We start from the raw sequence: 21,495 nt of genomic DNA, 5'->3' as shown, positions 1-21,495 counted from the left end.
TATAGTCATTCATCAGGGAAAGATTCTGCCAAGGTAACTTAAGATTTTCTGCAGGGATTAGGGGAATATATTAGTGACATAGAAACACAAGCACTATATAACCTCTGTACATGTGGCAATAAATTTCCTGATCTGAAAATACATTTGCCAAAAAAGGAAAAAGGAACATTCAGTTGGTATATCTTCTCATGGACCACCTCCTTGGTTCCTGAAAAAAGACTGATCCAATTTTTTTTTCTTTCTTTTTAACATAGGAAGCCAATTCAGTGCAAAAGTATGTAAAGCACCTTCAGGACACTCTGGATATTTTCTATGAGGAGGTAAGCTTTTAAGATATCCTAGCAAGCTATGTTCCTGGCAAGCACACTGACGTTTTTTCCACCTCTGGTAGACTGTCAGTGATTATGTTTCATACAAGGTCATCTTTCAAATAGCTAGAGTCAGACTGCTCCTCAGTGCTGCATTTCAACAACTGTATTAGCTAATGCCCTGAGAAAGCAGGCTGTAGTTTCAGGAAAAGTGTGTTTCACAGTACTTATTCTGTGAACAAAACGCACATGATCCTACTGCCAGTTTTGGTGACTAAACCAATCCTTACACAGTTTCATCTACCTTAGAGCAAATTTAAACGTCCCAGGGAGTGAAGCAGCATTTCAGCTAGTTTGTACTAACTGCTGGAATTCTTTTTGGCTGACATCCACTGTATGTGTCCCTCCCCTTCTCTTTATACATCATCCTTGCACATGCCATTGGCTGCAGTCGGTGCAGTTTGCACTGACTCCCTGACCTACGGATGGCACTTCTTGCTCTCTTTGTAGTGGTATCATGTTCTGTTATTTGGTATGTCTGGTTATTATAATCCTTGCAGCTCCCAAGAGTCTTTATCAACATGGTGGAGATGCTAGAGTTTTCTGGACTGCGTCAGGTCACAGCAAGCTCTTCAGAGTGTGCTTTGGCAGCAAAGTAAGTGAGCAAAATAGGTCTTTGCCTTTAAAGTGATAATTTTTTGGCTCAATCTCAATTTCTACAGTAGGTATCCACACTGAACTTTCCAAGCTACTTGCATTGCAGCCTTTACCTGATGCACTAGTTCCCATCAACTTCTATGACTTTTTCCAATACCTCACCTAAAAGGCATGCACCTGTAGATAGTGGAGTTATCACTTCTCAGCTCTAAGGCAGCATGTCACAGCACAACTCAACATATAACTGTTGTACCACTGAATTTCAAAGCCTTTTTTGCCCAGCCATTCTCTGGTCAGCAGCATAGGCTGACATCCCTGGTGCCTCTCCTTGTACCCAGTGCTGCGTTACCTGTGGTGCAGGCTGGGCTGCACACAGCAGAGTGCACAACAGGGAACAGCTTTTCACACCTAATGGAGGATACCAAAATCCTACCTCAAAGAAGGCTGAGGGTCTCATTTTGGAAAGCAGCAGTGCCTTTACAGGAGCCAGAACGGACATGAAAAGGCTCTTTAGTCTAGTAGAGAAAGGTATAACAAAGGCCAGTAGTTGGAAGCTGATGCCGAATGAATTCAGATGAAGTTAGGCACAGATTTTTAATAATACAAGTGATTAACTACTGGAACACACTAGAAGGGAAAATAACAAGTTGACTGTCTTGCTTGATGTATTCATATTCATTCCAAGCACATTCTTAGAGGATGCATTTCAGTGAAGCACAAGTTATTACCTCTTAATATAGGAGTAACAAATAAAACACAGTGATGCAAGGACTCACACTACATGAACAATTTGTCTTTTTCAACTTTAAACTCTGACATCTGAAGATCTGCTGTAAGCTTATTTGTAGGGTGTGTTTTTTTTAATATCCTAACACATGTGATTTCCTGCTAATATGTGGCATACTACACACTTTTGTGTTTGACTCAAGAATTGTGGATCTCACAGCTTTTACCAGTTGTGAGAGGTGTTCATTTTGAACAGTCAGTAGGGATTTTTTCTGAAACATCTGTCCATTTCTAAGCCAATGAGGTGGTTCTCCCTCTGCATGTGAGCTTTGAGCACCCATCCTGAGCTTCTTGATGTGAAGCACACATCGCTGAAGATCTGCAAATAAGTTATTCAAGATTGGCTTTTAATTCAAGTATTTCTTTCATTGAAGGAAAATTTGTCCATGTTTCTTAAACCCTGAGGAAAATTCTCCTGAACTACAAGAAATTAAAAGAGTTAACAGAGATTTTCAGGTAATACTTTGATTCTGTAACTGGTCATCTTCACTTGTGTCTCTTTATATTGCTTCTCTCACTACCCTTCCTCTCATGTATATCCTCAGCAGGATAGAGAGGAGTAACCTGGAAATAGCTTGGATACAGCCTAATCAAAACTCTACCCAGATAACCAGATAGTAGCAGTCCAAGTCTTTCCACGTTTCCTAATGATTTGTCCTTGGTTCTGAGCTGGATGCAGATCAAGACCATTTATGTTTCCAGCTGCTGATTCAACAGCTGAGAAGGAGTTAGTGATGATGGCTGCTTTGCTGATATGTGTTTGCCTGTTATGAACCCAATGAATAGCTCACATGAATTAACATGTCATTGTAAGAGTGACAAATTACCCTGCATCAGTTGCTTTGTGGTTACCTTTAGCAGAAAAAAATAACTAAACCAACCATGGGTCAGCTTGCTATCTGAGAGTAACTGTTCACAGCCTCAGGCATAAGATTGACTCAAAATTAAGAGGCTATAAATAGCTATTGGAGCAGAAGCTTTTTCCATTGATGTTCTATGAATACAGGAATCACTGTATCAGATCACATTGAGTTATCCAGTCCTCCATTCTGGCTCTGGCAGCAGATGTTGTCCAGTAAATCTGACAAAGCTCAAAAAATTCAAAAAAATGGATAGTGCTAGTATAAGCCTACTAGAGGGGTCTTTTTCCTTAGCTATGGAAGTGGGATCAGGAATGTTTTGAGATATGATCAGGAGCATTACAGTTTGTACCTATAAGATGGCAAGTAATAATGAGATGGGTTTTTTTGTCCATCTTAATGTCTGTGACCACAGTTTTTGAAAGTGGCAGGTAATTCTTCAATGTTTAAGTTTTATTTTAATTCAAGCACACGTTTCTGGAAAATCAAATGCACTTCAGCCTCAAGTTGGCATTCTGAACTCATTCGTCACTTCTAAAAATTTTGGTCTTATTCCTTTTTTATAATACTTTGTAAATTTAATCTCATTGCAATTGTATAACCTTGGTTTCTATGAGTAAGGATTGAATAGCTTTTTTTCCTTTATTTTTTCTTTTAATTAAGCAGCTTTATTAATTTTTTTATTTTTATATTTATTTGAATTAACTCAGCTTCTGTGCATTTTCCTCATGAAAATCTCTTAATAAACCAAATTGTTTTCTTAGCCATTTTCTCGACTGCTTTATAACATTTAACTGGATTTATACTAATAATTCACGGCTTCCTACACTGAAAGAAGTGTAGTATGCATGTTTTTGATGGCTGACAAATGCTAGATGAGCCTTGCAAGTAACTTTTCTGTTTCCAATAATTACACTTTGTACAGGCTGAAGCCTTGCAGCTGATCAACAGTGGTCGGTATGAAAACCGTGAGGACTTTGCCGTTGTCACACAGCCGTTTTTCCGAAACACCTTGTTGCCCCTGGATAGTGTGAGTCCTGTTTTTTCTTTCCCATTATGTAAGGGCCAGTGTCTTGATTTCTTTTAAGTCAGTAAGATCCATGCCACAAGGACTGTGTTTTCTTCTTTTTGCACAGTCTAGCAGCACAGGGTGAAACCTGTGATAAGAGGTGACGGGGAGAAGACAAGGAAAGACTGTGCTGCCTGTGAATCAAAATAGCTTTAGGAAACATTCATAGTTGTGTACACATTAAACCTAGGCACTCTGTCTCCCTCTAAACTGCATGTTGCTTCTCCTATTGAGGGGGTTGATTGGCACTCAATTTTCTTCTCATCTAGGTTATGGAATATGTTCAGGATTTCTCCAAATTGAGACCAGCACTTGAATGCCTGACTCATTCCAACCTGGAAACAGGAAACAACCTTTGAAACCAAACACTGATTCTCCTTCTTTTCTCCAGCCTTAGTATTATGTATGCTGAGTAGTTAAGGATAAAAATATTCAGCATGAATCCTGGTCAAAACCACCCAGTTTTGTATAATACTGATCTTTTTGTCATACCATCCCCATTTTTTTCTGTCAGCCTTCAAGTCTGAGCAATGGTCACCATAGAGGTAGTGATGAGGTGAGGCAAATTCCTCCTAAGACATACATTTGCCACAGCTGGATAAGACCACCGTTTTTATTGTTGCCTGAAATTCAGCAGAAATTTCAACACCTGAAAGGTTGTAAGTCTGAGTTATGGAACTTTAAAAAGCCATAATAAGCAGTTTTCTATCAGTTCTGTACAAAGTGGAGTGTGGGTCAATGGCAGTGTAACAGCTGTGACTATTGTTTAAAGAGAAGTTTAGTTTTGTTATGAAAATTGCTGTGTGAAATTGAGCAAGCTGTGTTACACAGGAGGTCTCAAGGTGCAGTAATCATCCCTCAGTTAGGACTACCTAAGTTGATTTGCAGTGTCAAAATATGAACATACTGCCTTTAGGAAGATAACCAAAATTGTGAAGCGGGCATACCAAGTACAGTACAATATGAGATATAATGTGGCACATCTCAAAGATGGAAATGTGCTGAGAAATACATTTTTGCTTTTATTACAGACCAGCAGGCCAGATCTGAGTTTCTTTGCTGCAGACTGCTTTTATTTCAGCGTAAGAGGCTATGCTGAGATGGCCATGGCTCTCTGGAATAATATGGTAAGAGGCTACAACCCAGTTCCCTATGTGATTGTGGTAGCAGTCCCTACAAAGATCATGCTAAAGGTGTCTGAAACGAAAGAGCAAGGAAGACATAAAACTGATATCCTAACAAGGGAGGGGCTACTCAATTTTAAGACTCTTTTCAGTCTGCATTGCTTAGGAACACAATCCAAAGTGATCATGTTGCATGAAACAGTGTAGGTCTTTGCTCATTCAAAATGAGAAATCCTGAGAGTCTTAAAGTAAGAAAAAATTCCTTTGTGATTTAGTAAATAACTTGCATTAAAGCAAAAAATCAGCCTAGTTAAACATTCGGTCCTGTAGGTTTTCTGAAAATGTCTGTTCAATGAGCTTGCCCTTCTTCAGTGAATTCTGTAACATTTAACAGGAAAACATATATGTGACTGAATTTTTGCTGCCATTAATAGTGTGGACATGTTGTACCACCCACTCTAGTATCTGAGATAACTCTAGTAGAGTCACTGAAACTAACGGGGGGCTCATCAAAACTATGATGCCTCTGCTCTTAGTCACACTCTTTCTGTCATTTTGGGGAAAATGATAGCTTTTTAACAGCATTGGAAGAGTGTGTAAGAGGCACATGCTAGACTTGATAACTCCAAGATCACAGTTGCTTTCAGAAACATGATGTTTCCCCATGCTGGAAGGAAGACTACAGCGTTTTCATGCCACAGCAACATTTACTCCTCTTGTCTCATAAACACCAGTACCCAAATACATCGTGCAAGCAGAAATCCTGTATTCTGGTTTGTACAAGAAACAACCATAAATGAAGAGGAATTTTTTTCCATTGAAGTAAAAGTTTTAGCAAGATAAGAAACTTACAGGATACCCCAGAATAAGCTGGAGCATAAGGACTGGGAAACACAGGGCAGAAATCTTGCAGTTGCCCAGTATGGCATAAGAGCTATAGGTTCAGGGTTATAGAAAGCAGTGGACATACAATGCACACATGCACTCGGAATAATTGATTTGTGCACATGCAGCAAATCTGCCTGTTTTCCATCAGCCTTCCCTGTACGGGACTCCAGATGACAGCAGGGTGGTAGGCTTCACTGTGTTTCATAGCTTAAACAGGGCAAATGGTGGCCCAGAAACCCCAGGCAAATGTAGAAAAAAATTCAAATTGAGTATGGCTGAAGGTTTCAAGAAGAAAAAAGATGATATCTGGACATATGGTAGCCTTAAATTGGGTTTCTGTTGCCATGTGGTATTCCTATTGGCCATTACTCATTCCTGAATCACCATCAGTCTTTTTTTCTCTATACCATCGGAGTTTTATTCTGTCCAGACTGTCACTCAATTCCTACGCATGTAAGGATATTGACAGAAGGCTTTCTACTGCAGGAGGGATCAGTGTCCTACTGATGTGAAGCATAACTATTCCCTCCCGCAGGGATCTGTTGGTGTATGCCAACTGAAGATATTACTGTTTACTATTTAAATCTGGTTCTTGTAACACATCCCTGCTTTTCACTTGCAGTCCATGTACGGAAAGGCTGTGCAAGCTTACTGTAAGGCTGTATTGTTTCCCTGTTCCCTGAAAAGCTTGGCAGGCTGTAGCCTTATGGCCAGATGACATGGATTCTTGTTAGTACACATAAAGGGCCAAACTGTGCCTGGCCACCGTGTGGGTATACAGGGATCGGGATGGCTTAAGGAGTTTATCCCCCACCATGATGTTCTTTGCCCCTTTTGCTTTGTGCAAAACCAAGCGTGCTCCTGCTCTCTGAAGTCAGAGAACTCTCTAGTCCTAAGGGGCTTCCACTGGTCCCACATCCACCTCTTCAGTTCTCTGGCCCAGGTGAAGAGCACATGGACTCTGTGTGTTTAGCTTGTGTTCTGCCTCCATGCTTGGCACGTGCTCTTGAGGAGCTGTGTGTTTCTTCTAGAAGTTGTCCTGTCTGCTCGTGGACTTGGGGTTACGGTCATCTTCAAAGCTCAGAAGCTACTGCTCCTTAAGAACAGATTGCATAGAGATGAAGTAAGCATGGATGGTTGCAGAATTTTGCACTTTATCATCTTTCATCTGGGCTCCGTGCCAGAATCCTTACCAAGTGCCCTGGCAAGGGAAGTGTTACAATTATCTACAAATAACCAGTCTCACTGCAGGCAGAATGCTACAAGACATGAGCCACACATCTTCCCAACAACCACATCAGAATCTGAGCTGTTCCCTTTAAGGTGCAACAAAACTAGCAGTTTCAGTCTTCACCACCTTAGCTGGTGGGCTGGCCAAGGGATTAGGACTCCCTTACATCACTAGACAAGTGATGTAAGAGTCCAGCAGGAACTCACAACCACCAGCAAAATCTGGCATTCTGTTTTGCTTCTCATCTTCTCTTCACCAGTTAGCTTTCTTCCCTTCCCTAGTCATATTTTAATATGGTTCATCTCTTTTTATTTTTCAGTCTGTACTACTTTCTTTTTCTTTTCCCCTTTTTTTTTTTAACTGAACTAGAGAGGAGTTATTCCCAGTATTTCCATATGGGAATCCTATGGATAGAAATTGGTTTTTTCCATGTTGTGTTGGGCTTGTTGCAGTATTGTTTCTTTTCAGCATACAGCTGACACTTTAATCCCTTGAGGACAGTAAATGCCTGTATGGACAAAAGCAGAACCAACAGCAGTCCTCTGTGCTATATTCCCTGAAGTGCTGGATGACAACTCTGCAGTTTCCTATGGGCCAGTCTTGAAGTCATTACTTCAGGCCTGTCCATACAACAATTGTAAACACTTCAGTTAGCATGACTGAGCAAGCCTGTACTCATTAGTTTAACTATGGCAACTGGTGGTATGTGCACTCCTAGCCAACCACAACTGCTCTGCTATTAGCCTGGACATATTTTATGTTGAGTTTGAAATGGACTTGAGGTGAGCCTATGGTCAGCTATTGCAACTTAGCTGACAACAGATAATACAAAAGGCTCTATTTAACTCACTTCTTGCAATCTTGTGAACCCAGCCTCAGCTATAACTCCCAGGGAATTTCTTGTCTGAGTGAAGACTGCAAAGGTTGGCACCATCTTGTTCTGTCTCTGCAACGCTACGTCATTTCTGAAGTCACTCACGTCGCCATGACACCTAGGCATCTTTCTTTAAGTAATGTGCTAAGTAACATGTCTAACATCTATCATGTGGGTTTTTTTCATTGTGGTTTATACTGCCATTTGAGATGTGCACATGAGAGAACCAGATATATAGTAAACCACTTTGTTTAGCAGAATATTCATGTGGTATTCAGAGTGATGCAAAAGGAGGAAAGGTTTCTGCTATTCCTTGCTTCCAAGGGAGTTTTTCTGCAGCCAGTACATCAGATTCTCAATGTCTCCAGTTCATGAGGGTTAAAATGTTTGTGAACATTCCCATGCACCTTCTACCACATTTTTTCATTACTGCAAGCACCAAAAGATTGGATAAGAAGTTGTAACTGCCTAAGTCAAGAGAGTCTGAGAAGGAAAAAAATTCATTGTTGTTTACTGTTGCTTTTCTCTTCTTCAGTTGGAGCCAGTTGGTGAAAAGCAGACTTACAACAACTTTACCTATGACAGATCAAAACTCAAGTGTCCAAACCCAGTAAGTAAAGGCCAAGGTGTCCTCTCCATTAATTACTTCTACTTTTCTCCTTTCTTCTCTTTAGTAAAGCTCTTTAGACAGTATGTTTGTGAAGGCTTTAAATAGCTGAAATATACTCCTATTTTGTTAGAGACAGAGAAATCTACTTAGGATTTAAGACCAAAAAATTATCCTCATTGCAGTGGAAATCCTCTCATTTAAGTCAGTTCTAATGAGTCTATGTATTTCCATTTGGTTGTCTGCAACAAGCAAATTAGGAAATGATGCCATCACTCCTGATTCTGAGATGGCTCCTTATCTTTTAGTTCTAGGAACTTTCAGACAATAAAGCAGGAAAGAGTTTGGTCTAAGATAGAGAGAAGGCTGATTGTCTAAAGATCAACAACTCCTTTCTGGGAAGGGGTAGTGGCATATTGTTGGAATGCTGCCTGTTGAGTGATCTGTGGTCAATAAAACCTTTACTCTCCCTTTTTAGGAGAAACCTTTTCTTTCCACACGGAGAAATAGTGGATTTGGAAATTCAGACTTCAGCTTGGAGAAATCTGAACCTTCAGTCCCCTACTGGGCTGTCATTGTGGCTGCAATAGCCGGAGTTCTGTTGGGTTCTTTACTCGTCTGCACTGTGTCACAAAGAAGAACCAAGAAGCCCCAACGTAAGACTGACATAGAAAAGAACATTAAAACAACCCCTCTATAACACAAGTCGAACAAACGTCTTTTTCTGGCTGCTTGTTGGTGTGACACAGAGTAGCAGAATAAAAAACCTGTTGGATATGAATGAAGCTTCTTGGTTGCCCAGGGATTTTCGGGCCAAATAATCTTAGTAAGAAATGTACTATAGAGTTAGCTTCTGCAGATCAGTCAGGTGGAGGATGAAGTTCTAAGTACATTGTGGTTTAACCCCAGCTGGCAAATAAGTACCACACAGCTGCTTGCTCACTCCCTCCACTCCCTCTCAGCAGGATGAAGAGGAGAACTGGAAAAAGGGTTATCTCAACACACGGGTTGAGATAAGAACAGTTTAATAACCAAAATAAAGTGAAATATAATAATAATAACTGTAGTGAAACGGGAAATAACAAAAAAGAGGGAGGAGAATAAAACCCAAGAAAAACAAGTGATGCACAATACAATTGTCATCACTCGCTGACCGATGCCCATCCCATCCCCGATCAGTCATCGGCTCCTCCTGCCCTTCTTCCCCAGGTTGATAATAAGCATGATGAATTATGGTATGGAATATTAATTTGGCCAGTTCAGGTCAGCTGTCCTAGCCTGGTTCCCTCCCAGCTTCTTGTGCTGGCAGAGCATGGGAAATTGGAAAGTCCTTGATTTAGAGTGAGCACTACTTAGCAACAACTAAAATATCGGTGTGTTATCAACATTATTCTTGTACTAAATCCAAGATGCAGCACTGAACCAGCTGCTAAAAAGATTATTAACTCTACCCCAGCTGAAACCAGGACAAAGTCTTAAAGCTTTTTCATTCTGGGGTGCAATTCTCTGTTTTGTGAATATTACTCAGGATGTCAATCGCTTGCACAAAGCAAGAAAACTTGTTAATGCACCTTGGCACCTTAATTATGCATCTGTCCTTTTGTCTTTTGAAACTATATTTAACATGTTAGATACAACTCCATGATTGCAACCTGATATTCCCCAACAGCAAGATGTGAGATAAATAGCAGCTGCAATTTCACATTAGATTCCAGAAAGACCATTGAGCTGAAGATGCTGAGGTGATTCTACAGGGGCAAGTGTAATGCCTTTGAAACATCTTTAAGCCAGCTTCTGAGCAACTTGGATCATCCACATGGCATCCCTGGTGCAGTGCTGGGCAGCACAGATAAAATAACTGCACCCTCTCCCCTGCCTTGGACTCCAGGCTCCATCCGTCTGGGACTGGGTGTGAAACTGGGCCATGCCCATCGCTGGGGTAAACAGCCCAGGGGCAGTCCTGTACCTTGCTGCCCACCACTGTATGGCAGCTGGTTCCATAATGACTCTTCCTATGATAAAGGAATTTCTTCACTGGCATGCAGTACAGGGTCTAAGCAAAAAATGAGATACCTGCTTAGCTAGCCTCGCTTAGCATTTGTGTTCTGCTCAGGTCTCCTAGGTGGGAGATTCCATGGCTGTTCTCCAAGGAAGAACTTGCAAAGTTGGTTGGTTTGTTTGTTTGGGTTTTTTTGTTTGGGCTTTTGTTGTTGTTGTTGTTGTTTGTTTTGTTTTGGGGGTTTTTTTGTTTTTGTTTTTGTTTTTTAAATTCTGATCAGGAGTTCAGAGATCATCTTTCCTGGAAATTAGATTTTCTTTGTTTTATATCTGCAGGGCAATTAATATAATCTGTTAATACAAAAGATGCTTCACAAGTTCCATGTGATCTTGTTTTCCAATATCTTTCTTATTTTCTGTGTCAAATACTTTAGTTTTTGCTTTTATTGAAGCCAAAGTGTGGTTTGCACTGATGCAGTTTTTTTGTGAAGTGCAATACATTTCCACTCCAAAAATACAAATGAGCAGAAATTTAAAATGTTTCCAAGAAGAAAGTGTTCTGGGGTTCCTAAATCTACTCATTTTGCATACAGAAGGTATTTAGACTCCTCTTTTTCCATTTCACTCCTGTCATTGTCCTTGCTAAGATAAAAAGACGTGGGTAGAGTACAAGTTATATAGTCAGGTTTCAGCAGCTGCAGCTCCATGCACCTCTTCTTTGATCTGCTCTCAAAGGTTGGGCTATTAATAGTAGGACTTTTATTTACCTAAGTCTTATCCACAGATGTGTGCCTGGGAGATCTATGTGCAGCCAAAAATGCAAAATAGAACCACTTTGCATCTTTTTCCAGTGCAGCACACGCTGCTCTTCCTGTCCCTGTCTTCACTGTGGGTCATTAACTATCTCCCTGATCTCCCAACTGATGATATTTATTTTGCTCAGTAAATGAAAACAAACACAGCCTCCAACTTGCAGGAGACAAGATTTACTGTATTCCAGTCCGTTCTACAGCATCTATGCCTCAGACACGTTGGAAAATAAAAGCCTCACAAGTGAGGAACCTGAGCAAATATCCAGTGGATCAAGAAGGCTACAATCTCCTCTCATCCTTAAATGTTGTTCTTGTAACTCCTCTTCCCTACCAGGAGCTTGGATAGCCACTGCTTGTACCGCTCTTGGCTTGGGAAGAAGTAAAAAGATAATAGTTCTCTGCAGAACCTTTCACCACTACTAGATGTTTCAAAGGAAACTCTAAACAGTAGTTCAGTGCTGATTGACCTTTTAAATCATGTGTGTATGCAGGAAGTGGGGTAGGGGTCCTGGAGCATGAGTTAGAGCTACTGCAGTCTCTCACATCAGGTTTGTCCTGCCCAGAGATGGGTACAAGTGCATCCTGGGTTTCAGGTGGTGCCCCCTGCTAGAGTAACTAAACATACCCTTTCCTCACTTAGAAAGCTAAATTTTGTTCTGAGCTTCTAAAAGCTAAAACATAAGTGCAGTCAGTTGAGAAGTGAGAGGAAAGATGGCTCTTAGCTTAGTCACTATTCTGAAGGATTCTAGGGTGGAAATAATTCTTGTGCAGAAGCCTGGGTGATTCTGCTTTGGACTGTATATACTTAGTTCCCTGTAGTATGTAGCCCTGTAAGGAATGCTGCTTTTACTGATGCTTTTGGGAACTGAGAAGCCATCAAACTTAAATTATATTGACTCTGTTCTACTAATGTAACAGGATACTTTTCCCCTAGTTTCTCTAGCTGTGGGGTAGCTTTAATGCAGAGGTACAGCAGGAGCTGGAGCAGGAACTGACGGGCTATGATTTAGTCTATGGAAGTATCTTCTGGCATCTTCCTTCTGTAGACTGAAGTATGTGATGAACTGCACTGACACTTAAGAAAAAAAAAATCAAGAATCACGCAGTTTGCAGCTTCTCCACGAGCAAAAATATTTCCCTGAAGATGTTCCTGCTGAGCATTCCCTCCATGCTTATTAAGCACAGGTAACATTAACCTGGAGTGAATGACAAATGATTAGGTCTGGATCTTTGACTGCATTCAGTATCACATTAAATCAGGAAGTAATCTCTACATCTTATCTGTCAGTTGTCCATTCCACCTTTTTTTGTCCTTGATTTCAAATGCCCTTATGGCATTTTGCCTCAGTGGACTGCTGCATAGGCCAGATTGCCTACTGATGCACAAAAGAAGAGAGGCTTAGAAGGAACTTCAAGTTTGTAGGGAAAAATGCATGAAACAGATGCCATCTTAGGAATTTGCTTTGGCCAGTAGTGGTCTTGGCCATCACTGAGAAGCACCTCTTCTGTGTAAAGAGATTTCCTAACATTCTGAGAGAACAAGCTTTGTGAATGCTTCCTCTGGAGAAAAGCCACAGCTCAGCCTGCATGAGTGGTCACTGTCTAAAGGACCTTTGGGGGTTCTGGCCTTGCTATCCAGCTCAGGTTGTCACAAAGGATGCTGCGGGTAAATTTTGTGCTGTTCCCTGGTCTTAAGAAATAATCTGTTCTTCAAACAGGGAAGTGATAGAGCCTGACAAGTGTTGGCAAACATTTGCCTGCAGCTTCAGCAGTTCTGGAGCTTAAGTTCTGGCTGCCTTTTTTGCTGCTGATGGACTTTCCTCTTGTCATGGTAGAGTGTCTGCGTTTTGCTTTGTAAGGTCTAGGGTCAGTTTGCCTCAAAATCCAGTTTAGAGAACTTAAGGAAAAGTTGAAAAATTCAGAAATCTGTGAGAATTTTGTGTGGCTTTGGAGATTGTTAAATATTTCTTCCAACCACCTTCTAGATGGTGAGATGTGCTAACGACAAATGACGTCATTTTAACAGCTAGACAGTATGTAATTTCCTGGGACATCTGGGCAAGAATTTTGTTACTTTAAGAGGTATTTGGCTAAAATATTGAGGTGAAACAACCCCACCTGAAAAGAGGGGTATGGAAAAGCTCTGGATTTTTACCGTTCTACATTTGTGTGATTCATATTCCGAGGTATTTAAAAAATTTGCTATTGGAGCATCATAGGTTTGCAATGTTTGCTCTTTCCCCTCCCTTTTTTTAGAAGGAAGGTATCTGGGATTTTGGGACAAGCAAGACAAAAATCTATCCATAAAGTACTTCATAAATTACTTAAATGAAACAAGTTTTTGGGGTATTATAGATCTTTGAGCATGACAGGAAGGGATGCTCCTATGAACCATTGTGTTAAAACTAATTCTGTCTTAAGTTTGCTGAGCCAGGGACCTGAGAAGCATCTCTAGCACTAGGAGTTTGTAACAAAAAAAGGGATAGTGGAAGAAGGGAAAAAGGCTGGCACATATTAACCTAGAATATTCTCAGTATCTTCCTTGTAACTGTACTTGCCATCACTTTTCTTTGGTGGACACCAGAAGTTCCTCCATCTTTCTGAGATCAGTAGATTTCCCTTTTGCATTTTGAAACTCAACACTTAAACACACACCTGACTGAGATTATTAACTTTAGCTGCTTTTCATGATACTCCTAGCACAAAGCAAAAATTGTCTGGGTTTCACTATTGGAGAGAACAGTAGGCCAAGGGAAAAGACAGAAAAAGCCCAGAGCTTGAGCAGTTTTAGAAAACAAATCAAATAAAACACAGATGAGCTTATTTAAGGGGTGGTTGGAACTACTCACTGGCTAAAAGTTGGAGGAAATTTCCCTGTCTTTCCATTTCTCTGTAACTGTCATTCATGACAAGTTTATAACTACATTAAGTTACATGGATTTTACTGAGAAAATTTCATTTGCTGAACTGTCTGGGGTTTCCCTTATTGCAGGCCTTCAGCAAGATTTTTAGAAGTTGGGTATGGAAATGTGCAAATGTCCTTCGGATGAAGTATGAGATCCGTGAATGTGTTTCTGAGGTAGGGTGTTTATAGTTTCCAGGCCTTCTGCTTCCTTACAAGGATTTAATAGTCCCTTTGGACTAGTGGTGCTGCAGGGATGAGGCTCACTGAGAGGCAGTCAGGAATTTCTGCCACTGATCCATGGGCTGATCCTGGAGTGAGTTATTTCAGCTGGAGAAACCAATTTCCAAACCTCTAAGAGTGCTTTCTCATTGGTGTAAAATGATTATGACTGTTAAGAAAAGGGGCCTGAGATCTTCAAAGTGTCTCTATCATAACCATCAAGGATTTTATAAAAATTCCTTTCAGTGTTAAAAATTAGTCATGAAGGAAAACCCTTTAGCCTACCATTTGTGTTGCTTAGGTGACTGGAAACACCACCTGAAGTCCCCAATGGGCTTTGGTTGTGACAGGAGATAATCCCCAAAGTGACAGTGGCCAAGGTTGCTCAGCAGTGGTTCAGTTTAACAACAGCAGAGGAGCTGGGCCTTGGGCATTCCAGAAAAATGTGTTTAACACCTTCACAGTGTGTGGATGAGACAGAAAAGTATTTCCTGTGTTCTTGCACCAACTCAGTTCTGCAGTCAGTACCTATGGTTAGACACAGGAATTGACTGGTTCAGCAGCTTTCCACCCACAAGGGATTTACCCGCACTTTCCAGGTTGCCCACAGGTATCCTCTGAATTAGCTTTCAGATCAAAGTAAAACACGTGAATTAGGAATAAGTGGGGAGGACACAGCTTCTCTTGTAGATTAGACAACAGAAATTATGGGTGCATCTTCTGAAAGTTTCCAAGACTGTCTTTGTGCTTGGCTCTCTCAGCAACCATCTTGTATAGCATAGACTTCAGCATAGACTTTGAGACCCTCAGAAAGCTTACCTGTCTGCAAGTAGAGCCTCAGGGGTCTGGAGTGCAGCAGCTACTTAACATCTCACAGCAAAACTGAGTGACTTTATCAATCATGTAGTATCCCTGAGTATTTGTCCCAGACCCTCTGGGGGTCTGAGGTGCTGACATACCTGGGCTGTGAATCCCAGACAGCGTCAGGTGGAAGGCAGACAGTGAGATGCTCACCATAGGCAAGAAAAAAAAAATACATCTGGGTAGGGGTAAAAGCAGAACTTCAGGTGCTTTTTAAGTCCAAAACCAGAGTTCAGCATGTACTCTGAAGGAATGATATGGGACTTTGTGGAAGATAGTTAACAGGATTAGACATCCGTATTGCATCACTGCATCATCTACATAAGCTTCTTGTGCATCTGGGGTGAAAATTATACAAATGCCACTCAGCCTTTGACATAACATTTATCTATCACGTACTTGTTTTGTGGCATGAGCTGACCTTTTCCTGCTGCAGTAGTCAAACAATCTCTTCACCTTTTCCCCTATCTGAGACACCCTTTTGGTACAGCTGCCAGAAATCTCTGGTACAAGGTAAGTAAATAAGCCAGCATGGCAATTAGATCATTCCCCTGGCTGTTACTTATTCAACGACTAAATACTTATTGCCTTTGTTGAAGCACCATCTGAAGTATTTTACAAATATTTATGAGGGTTACTTGTGTCTCCTTACATTCTTGTGAGATAGCCTTATTACCCTCCAACTAAAGATGATGAAATTTATGTGCAGAAAGGTGAAATTATGTTCTCCAGGCTATGTGATGAGTCAGTGACTGAGCAGGAGATTAAACCCAGCAACCCTGGCTCCACAGACACAGCCCAGTTGTGTAACCACTTCAATTTACCACTCAGTCACTAACACAGAGAGACTAGTGACTGTGCCAGCTTTACTCCCGTTTTCCGCCTTACCTTGAATGCAAATACAGCAAAACATCAGCAGTGTGTCCAAGGGGAGAGAGAGGGCTGGGGAGCAGCGAACTCTGCCGTGTGCAGGTCACTGGAGACTGCCCTGGTGCTCCATTTACACATGGGGCACTGAGCACTTGGCAGTGCTATGGTGGAGGCCCGGGCCGGGATTATCACAGGGTGGGGAATGGAGAGGAGAGGGAAATTCACCGCTCTCCCATCATGCTCCCACTTGCATTACCCACACCCAGTAATTAGCTCACCACGTTCCACCTCCAGCCTGCAAGGTGCAACGCTGCAGATTGCACCCTCTCCTCACCTATCTCTGAAGGGATCCTTGTACATTGAACAGAATAGGAAGAGGCAGGACTTTCGGGGATCTAATCTCAGATCTGTTTACATAGTGATGGTATGTCATTTAGAACAGAAGAAAAAAAGATCCTATGGAGACGAAATTAGGTTGCCAAAACGGAAATTTTGTCTTGTGTTGATTGTCTGTTTATCTTTCATTTTTCACTTGATGGAAGACAAATTATGGGATAAAGTGGACCTAAAGTGAAAATTTTCATTTCAGAATGTTATTTCAAAGGCTGTTTAGTTTCAGAATATTCAGCAATGCAGGATGTCTGACTTTCGACTTATTTTCCAGCTGAAAGCATATAGTTGAAAAATATCAGTGATTTGGAAACTTTTGATTTTTTTATATTGCCATCCTGACTTTTGAAATGAGAACTAACACTAAGTCATGTCTAAGGAGAAAGAAAAGTTGTTTCTTTTGAATAGTTCCAGTAAATTCAAAATTGTTATTTCAGTGCTTGCGAGGCAGCTTCACTGTGGAGCTAACTCCTGTATTGATCAACATGAGCTGTCTGTACCAAGTAACTTTGCCAGCTATGGGAGTGACCACAGACCAAAGCCACTGTTCTGCACAGTCATCATCCACGCTGCTCGACCAGTGTCGAGCTCTAAAAACAGATTATCAGCAGCCATCTTCAGTAAGAAACCCTGCTAAGTAATTGTTGTAGCAGTTGCAGCATGTGTGTGACCACAGTGATTGGGTAAGCCTTTCCCACTGACTCCAATGTAGTCCAGAATAAAAAAAAAAAAGGTATTTTTCCACATAGGGCTGCCTCACAGCAGCCACCATCTCCAGCAAGGATGTTCACAGCTGACACCTTCAACAAACTGCTTGACGTAACTGGCCCTGCCACTGCTGGAAAGGGATAAGAAGTTAAGGAAAAGGGAAACATGTGGCACTTCCTGTACTGCTCCAGCCCAGGGAAGGGAGATCTGCTTCAGTAGGAAGCCTAGTACTGGCCCTGCTTATCCTCTACCCTGAGAATAACACCATGAAGTTGGGGAACTGCTCTTGGGCGTTTTCCCATCCAGACCATTTTTAGCAGAAACCTGTAGCTTCCTCCTGTAGCTTTTTTGAGTTTTGAACCATCATGACTTTATATGAAAGCAATTGTGAGCTGGAATGAATCCTCTTGATAGGAAAAAAGTTATTGAATCCTGAGATGATGATTTACCCTTGCACTCTCATTTGGCCCTCCTTGGAGCTGCCCCAGCAGACTGTTTGCTGTGACAATCTAATTATGACTTAGTTTGGCCGCGAGCACCAGCTGCTTTCGGCTTCTTTTAACTCACTGAACTGGGCCAGCAGAAGTTAGATGTCTCAGAGCCTGCTCCCTGCATAAAACTGAAGGAATTCAGAAGTGTATTAGAAAGGCATTAGCTTCTCCTTTTCCCTCTTTTTTTTTTTTTTCCATTGGAGCCCATCCAAATGGAGCACAAAAAAGGAAAGGATAAATGCAAAGTGCTCTGCCACCCTGAAAGCACGCGCTGACGTCAGCTTTCATGAACTGGCACTTTAATCATTGCATGGGGAATGTTTCTCTCTCTCTGTCTCTCTCTGCAGCCTCCCTTTGGATTTCTCAGTGCACCAACATTAGCATTTATGGCAAGGAAGATTTAGTTTCTTTGCTGGTTAAAAGAATAGTAAATTCAGAATGCTTTCACAAGCTGCTAGATGGAGAGCCCTGGAGACTCAAAAGCCTATAGGCTCAGACTAGGTGCATCAAGGGTAGCAAAAGGGCAAACTTCTTCCTGGATGTATTTCCAGTTGTATTAACAGTTAAGCTGAAAAGCAGGGGGCTAGTCCATCAGCATACGCAGAGAAGTTGTCAGCTTCTCCAAGCCAAACTGCACAAAATATTGTGGGGGAGGAAAAAAGTAGATGGCACCAGATAGGAGAGACAGATGGATCAGGGACCTCCAAAGGTCTTTTTGAGGCATGTAAGCTACATTTTTCAGAATTAAGCACTGTAAATTAGCAGACTCATTTTCTGTTCATGTGTCATGCCTCAAAGAAGCAACTTGCTCTCTTCCTCTATCCCAGTCTTCCTGAGTGGACTACAGGTAATTGGACTTTGACCCCTTCTCAGAAGAGCCAGGATTGATGAATTCATTTAAGTGTGTGAGAAGCATTGTAAGCCTGGTGAGGAAGAGCTCTATGGAAGTGCCTTTCATCTGTTGTTACCTTTCTGCTGGGATTGAGCATAGTCTACTCCTCTGCATCTACTACTGCCTACTCGTATTTTCTCTGTTTCCTGCATGTCCTTCACATGTGAGGGAGCATGTGTGAAGCAGGAGTAGGATACGGCCACTCCTTCTTGGTTGTTTGCCGTAGGTGGGCTCAGACGTGAAATTCTCCTCCCCACCCCCAACATAGTGGCCATCACAGCACAGGAGTTGGGGACAGTCCTCAGCAGAGCAATTCACTAAGGATTTTGGTCATTATAGTGTGGGCCGACTACCTCACTCTATACATTCAGAGATGTGCTGGGGCGGGGGGAAAAAATGAAGACAGATATTAATGATGCTAGCAGGCTATTGTCAATATAGACGCAGTCAGCTGGTCTCATCAGCTGCTTTCATTAGACTGCCTGCTTTACAATGAAGTGGTTTCCTAATTACAGCCTTCACTTCACACTGTGTCCTGTATAGTCCTGCGTCATCAGGTGCTGCTGTTTCCTTTATGCTTGCTGGAGCACTCTGCAGCACAGAGCTGTCTCAGCGTTAAGGCCCCACTCACCCATGTAATTAAAGGAGGATTAAAGATGGATTTGTGGCAGCTACATTCTTATTTTGTAACTCTTGCATGTTGTGGCTCTTAATTCTTACAAGGCAAGGTGACTAAACAGTTGCAGACATTTAAAACACGCATATACAGATATACATGAATATATACACACATGTGTATGTGTATATATACCTCAGTTAGTGACGCATTTCCCAGGTATCCAAAAACTTCTGTAGTGGTATGTAAGAAATGCAGACAAAGAGATAGTGAGCAAGTAAAGACTGTCATTAAAGATTTAGCTGGGATCCACTTTTAGTCTTTCTCCTAGCTTCATCTCTCACACACAAGAAAAGCCAGCATGAAAACTACAGCTATTCCTTCCTGTCAGCCACACAGTCACCATATTTTACTCTCTTATCTTTAAAAACAGATACTCCCTCTTAGTCAGCTCTCCCTCAAGAAAACCAAATTTTCACCAGTTGAGCAGCCAGCAGCTATCAGCTCAACTCAGACCATCACACTCCATGAGCTGTCTGCTGGAAAACCCTGAGAGTTTTGGGGGAGTTAATAATTAGTTTGATGTGCCTTTTTATTTTCTTTTTTTTTTTCATTTGGAGTGCTTGTTTAATGTTAAATTTTAAAGTAATTACAGAGTTGCAGGAGCAAGGGCTGTAGAAAACAGCACAAAATATTGTGAAATTAATGATGTAATCATCCCTATGTTCCTGATGTCAATTCACAATTTGACTTGCTAATACTGGAACTCTGGTTTTGTTTTCCTGGTCTCTCAGCCTGCTGCTTGCTCAGCCATTTCAAAATGCAAAGTTGCTCAAAAGGACCACTCTGCCCCAATCTAATATTTTGATATTGTCCACTGCTTACTAGAAGGCATTTGATGGTATAGCTCTTGCTGCAGTTCTTCTAGCATAGGCTCAACTGGTGCCTACCAGCTTTTTGCTGCTCTCCAATATCAGCTCCTCCCAAAGTGAAATAAACTGCATTTATCAACTTCATTCTTTTGTCATTAGAAATACATTTTAAGTACATTTTTGCTGATATAATGCAACATAATTTTTCAGCACACCCTGTTAGATATTGTTGCACTGAATAGAATTGGACAGAAGGACAATAAGCAATTATAGCCATTGCAGGCCAGTAAAAAAACCACAGTTCCACAGTAATTCAGCTTTTGTAAATTTTCAGTAGTGGTAGTTTCCTGCTTTTACGTTTGGGGACTTTTTAGAATATGTTTCCTTTTTCCACATGAAAACTTTGTTTTCATAACAACACAAAAACTCCATAGGCAGATTAAAAAACATTGCTTCTGCATTATGAACAATCCTAAACAATTATTTTCCAGGGTTTTGCAACATTCAGATTTATTAGAGTGTGAAAAGAAAATGCATTTCCAACTCACCATTCACACAAGACAGGCCTTACCCTCTAGGAAGATCTATTGGTGGCAAATATTCATGATAAACAGGTACCATTTGGTCAGAGCAGCAGAAGCACTGATGATGGCAGAAGACCTGATACAATTGAGCTCATTGAATGTTTGGGTTGGAAGGGATCTCTAAAGGTTGGACCTAGTAAAACTGCCTTGCAATGAGCAGGAGTATCTTCATCCTGACCAGGCTGCTCAGAGCCCTGTTCAACCCACCTTTGGATGCGTCCAATGATGGGGCATCTACCAGCCTCTCTGGGCATCCTGCTCCAGTGTTTAATCACCCTCGTCACAAAAGAGACATTTGCAGTGTTACAATTCTCCCCCCCTGTTCAAGCTGTTTAGATCAAAGGCTGCCAATACGTGGGTTGCTATCACCCAAAGCAGCTTCTGCTTCTGTGCTGAGCCCTTGACACTTCCATGGGGTTCATGGCACTCTGTGGGACCCAGGCCATGGTTATGGAGCTCAGGTGGTTTTTTTATTCATTTTTTCTGCAGTACTAAGTAACCTCAGAAACACTTGATGACTCCATTGCAGGAAGATGTTACTGTATAAACAGTGTCCTGAAATACCCACCTCTTAGTTCAGGGAAACAGTCATACTCTATGGCTCTGCAACTCCATATAATCAAAAGAACTACTTGGCAGGTGACAAGCATGGTGGCTGCTGGTGTCTTGTGGATCTAAATAGTCATCACTAGAAAGCAGTGGAGAAGTGATTGTCAGCATTTCTACCCTTACTGACTCCTCCAGGGTGACCTCATGTAATCATTCTAAGCTGACCGTGTCAACTTTATTGGCATTTACATGCTAGTGACTTTTATTTCAAAGGCAATAGCAGCTATTCAGCCAGAGCTGCAGATGAGCTGGTAGCTCATCCTG

General features: G+C 41.4%; 1 protein-coding gene across 1 annotated transcript in view; it reads left to right on the top strand.

Moving 5' to 3' along the window:
* The window catches only part of PLB1 (phospholipase B1), a 93,475-nt gene extending 84,130 nt beyond the window's left edge, over positions 1–9,345 (top strand). Inside the window, exons 53-59 of the mRNA XM_027641702.1 lie at positions 255–320; positions 869–963; positions 2,126–2,207; positions 3,537–3,641; positions 4,712–4,807; positions 8,333–8,407; positions 8,883–9,345. Of these exons, the coding sequence (XP_027497503.1) occupies positions 255–320; positions 869–963; positions 2,126–2,207; positions 3,537–3,641; positions 4,712–4,807; positions 8,333–8,407; positions 8,883–9,104 (741 nt within the window). The 3' untranslated portion in view covers positions 9,105–9,345. The remainder of the gene's footprint in view (positions 1–254; positions 321–868; positions 964–2,125; positions 2,208–3,536; positions 3,642–4,711; positions 4,808–8,332; positions 8,408–8,882) is intronic.
* Positions 9,346–21,495: the final 12,150 nt, after the last annotated feature.

Source organism: Corapipo altera, unplaced genomic scaffold, assembly GCF_003945725.1.
Source record: "Corapipo altera isolate COAL_440 unplaced genomic scaffold, ASM394572v1 48b, whole genome shotgun sequence".
Classification (NCBI taxonomy): Eukaryota; Metazoa; Chordata; class Aves; order Passeriformes; family Pipridae; genus Corapipo; species Corapipo altera.
This window is presented reverse-complemented; position numbering and strand designations above follow the sequence as displayed.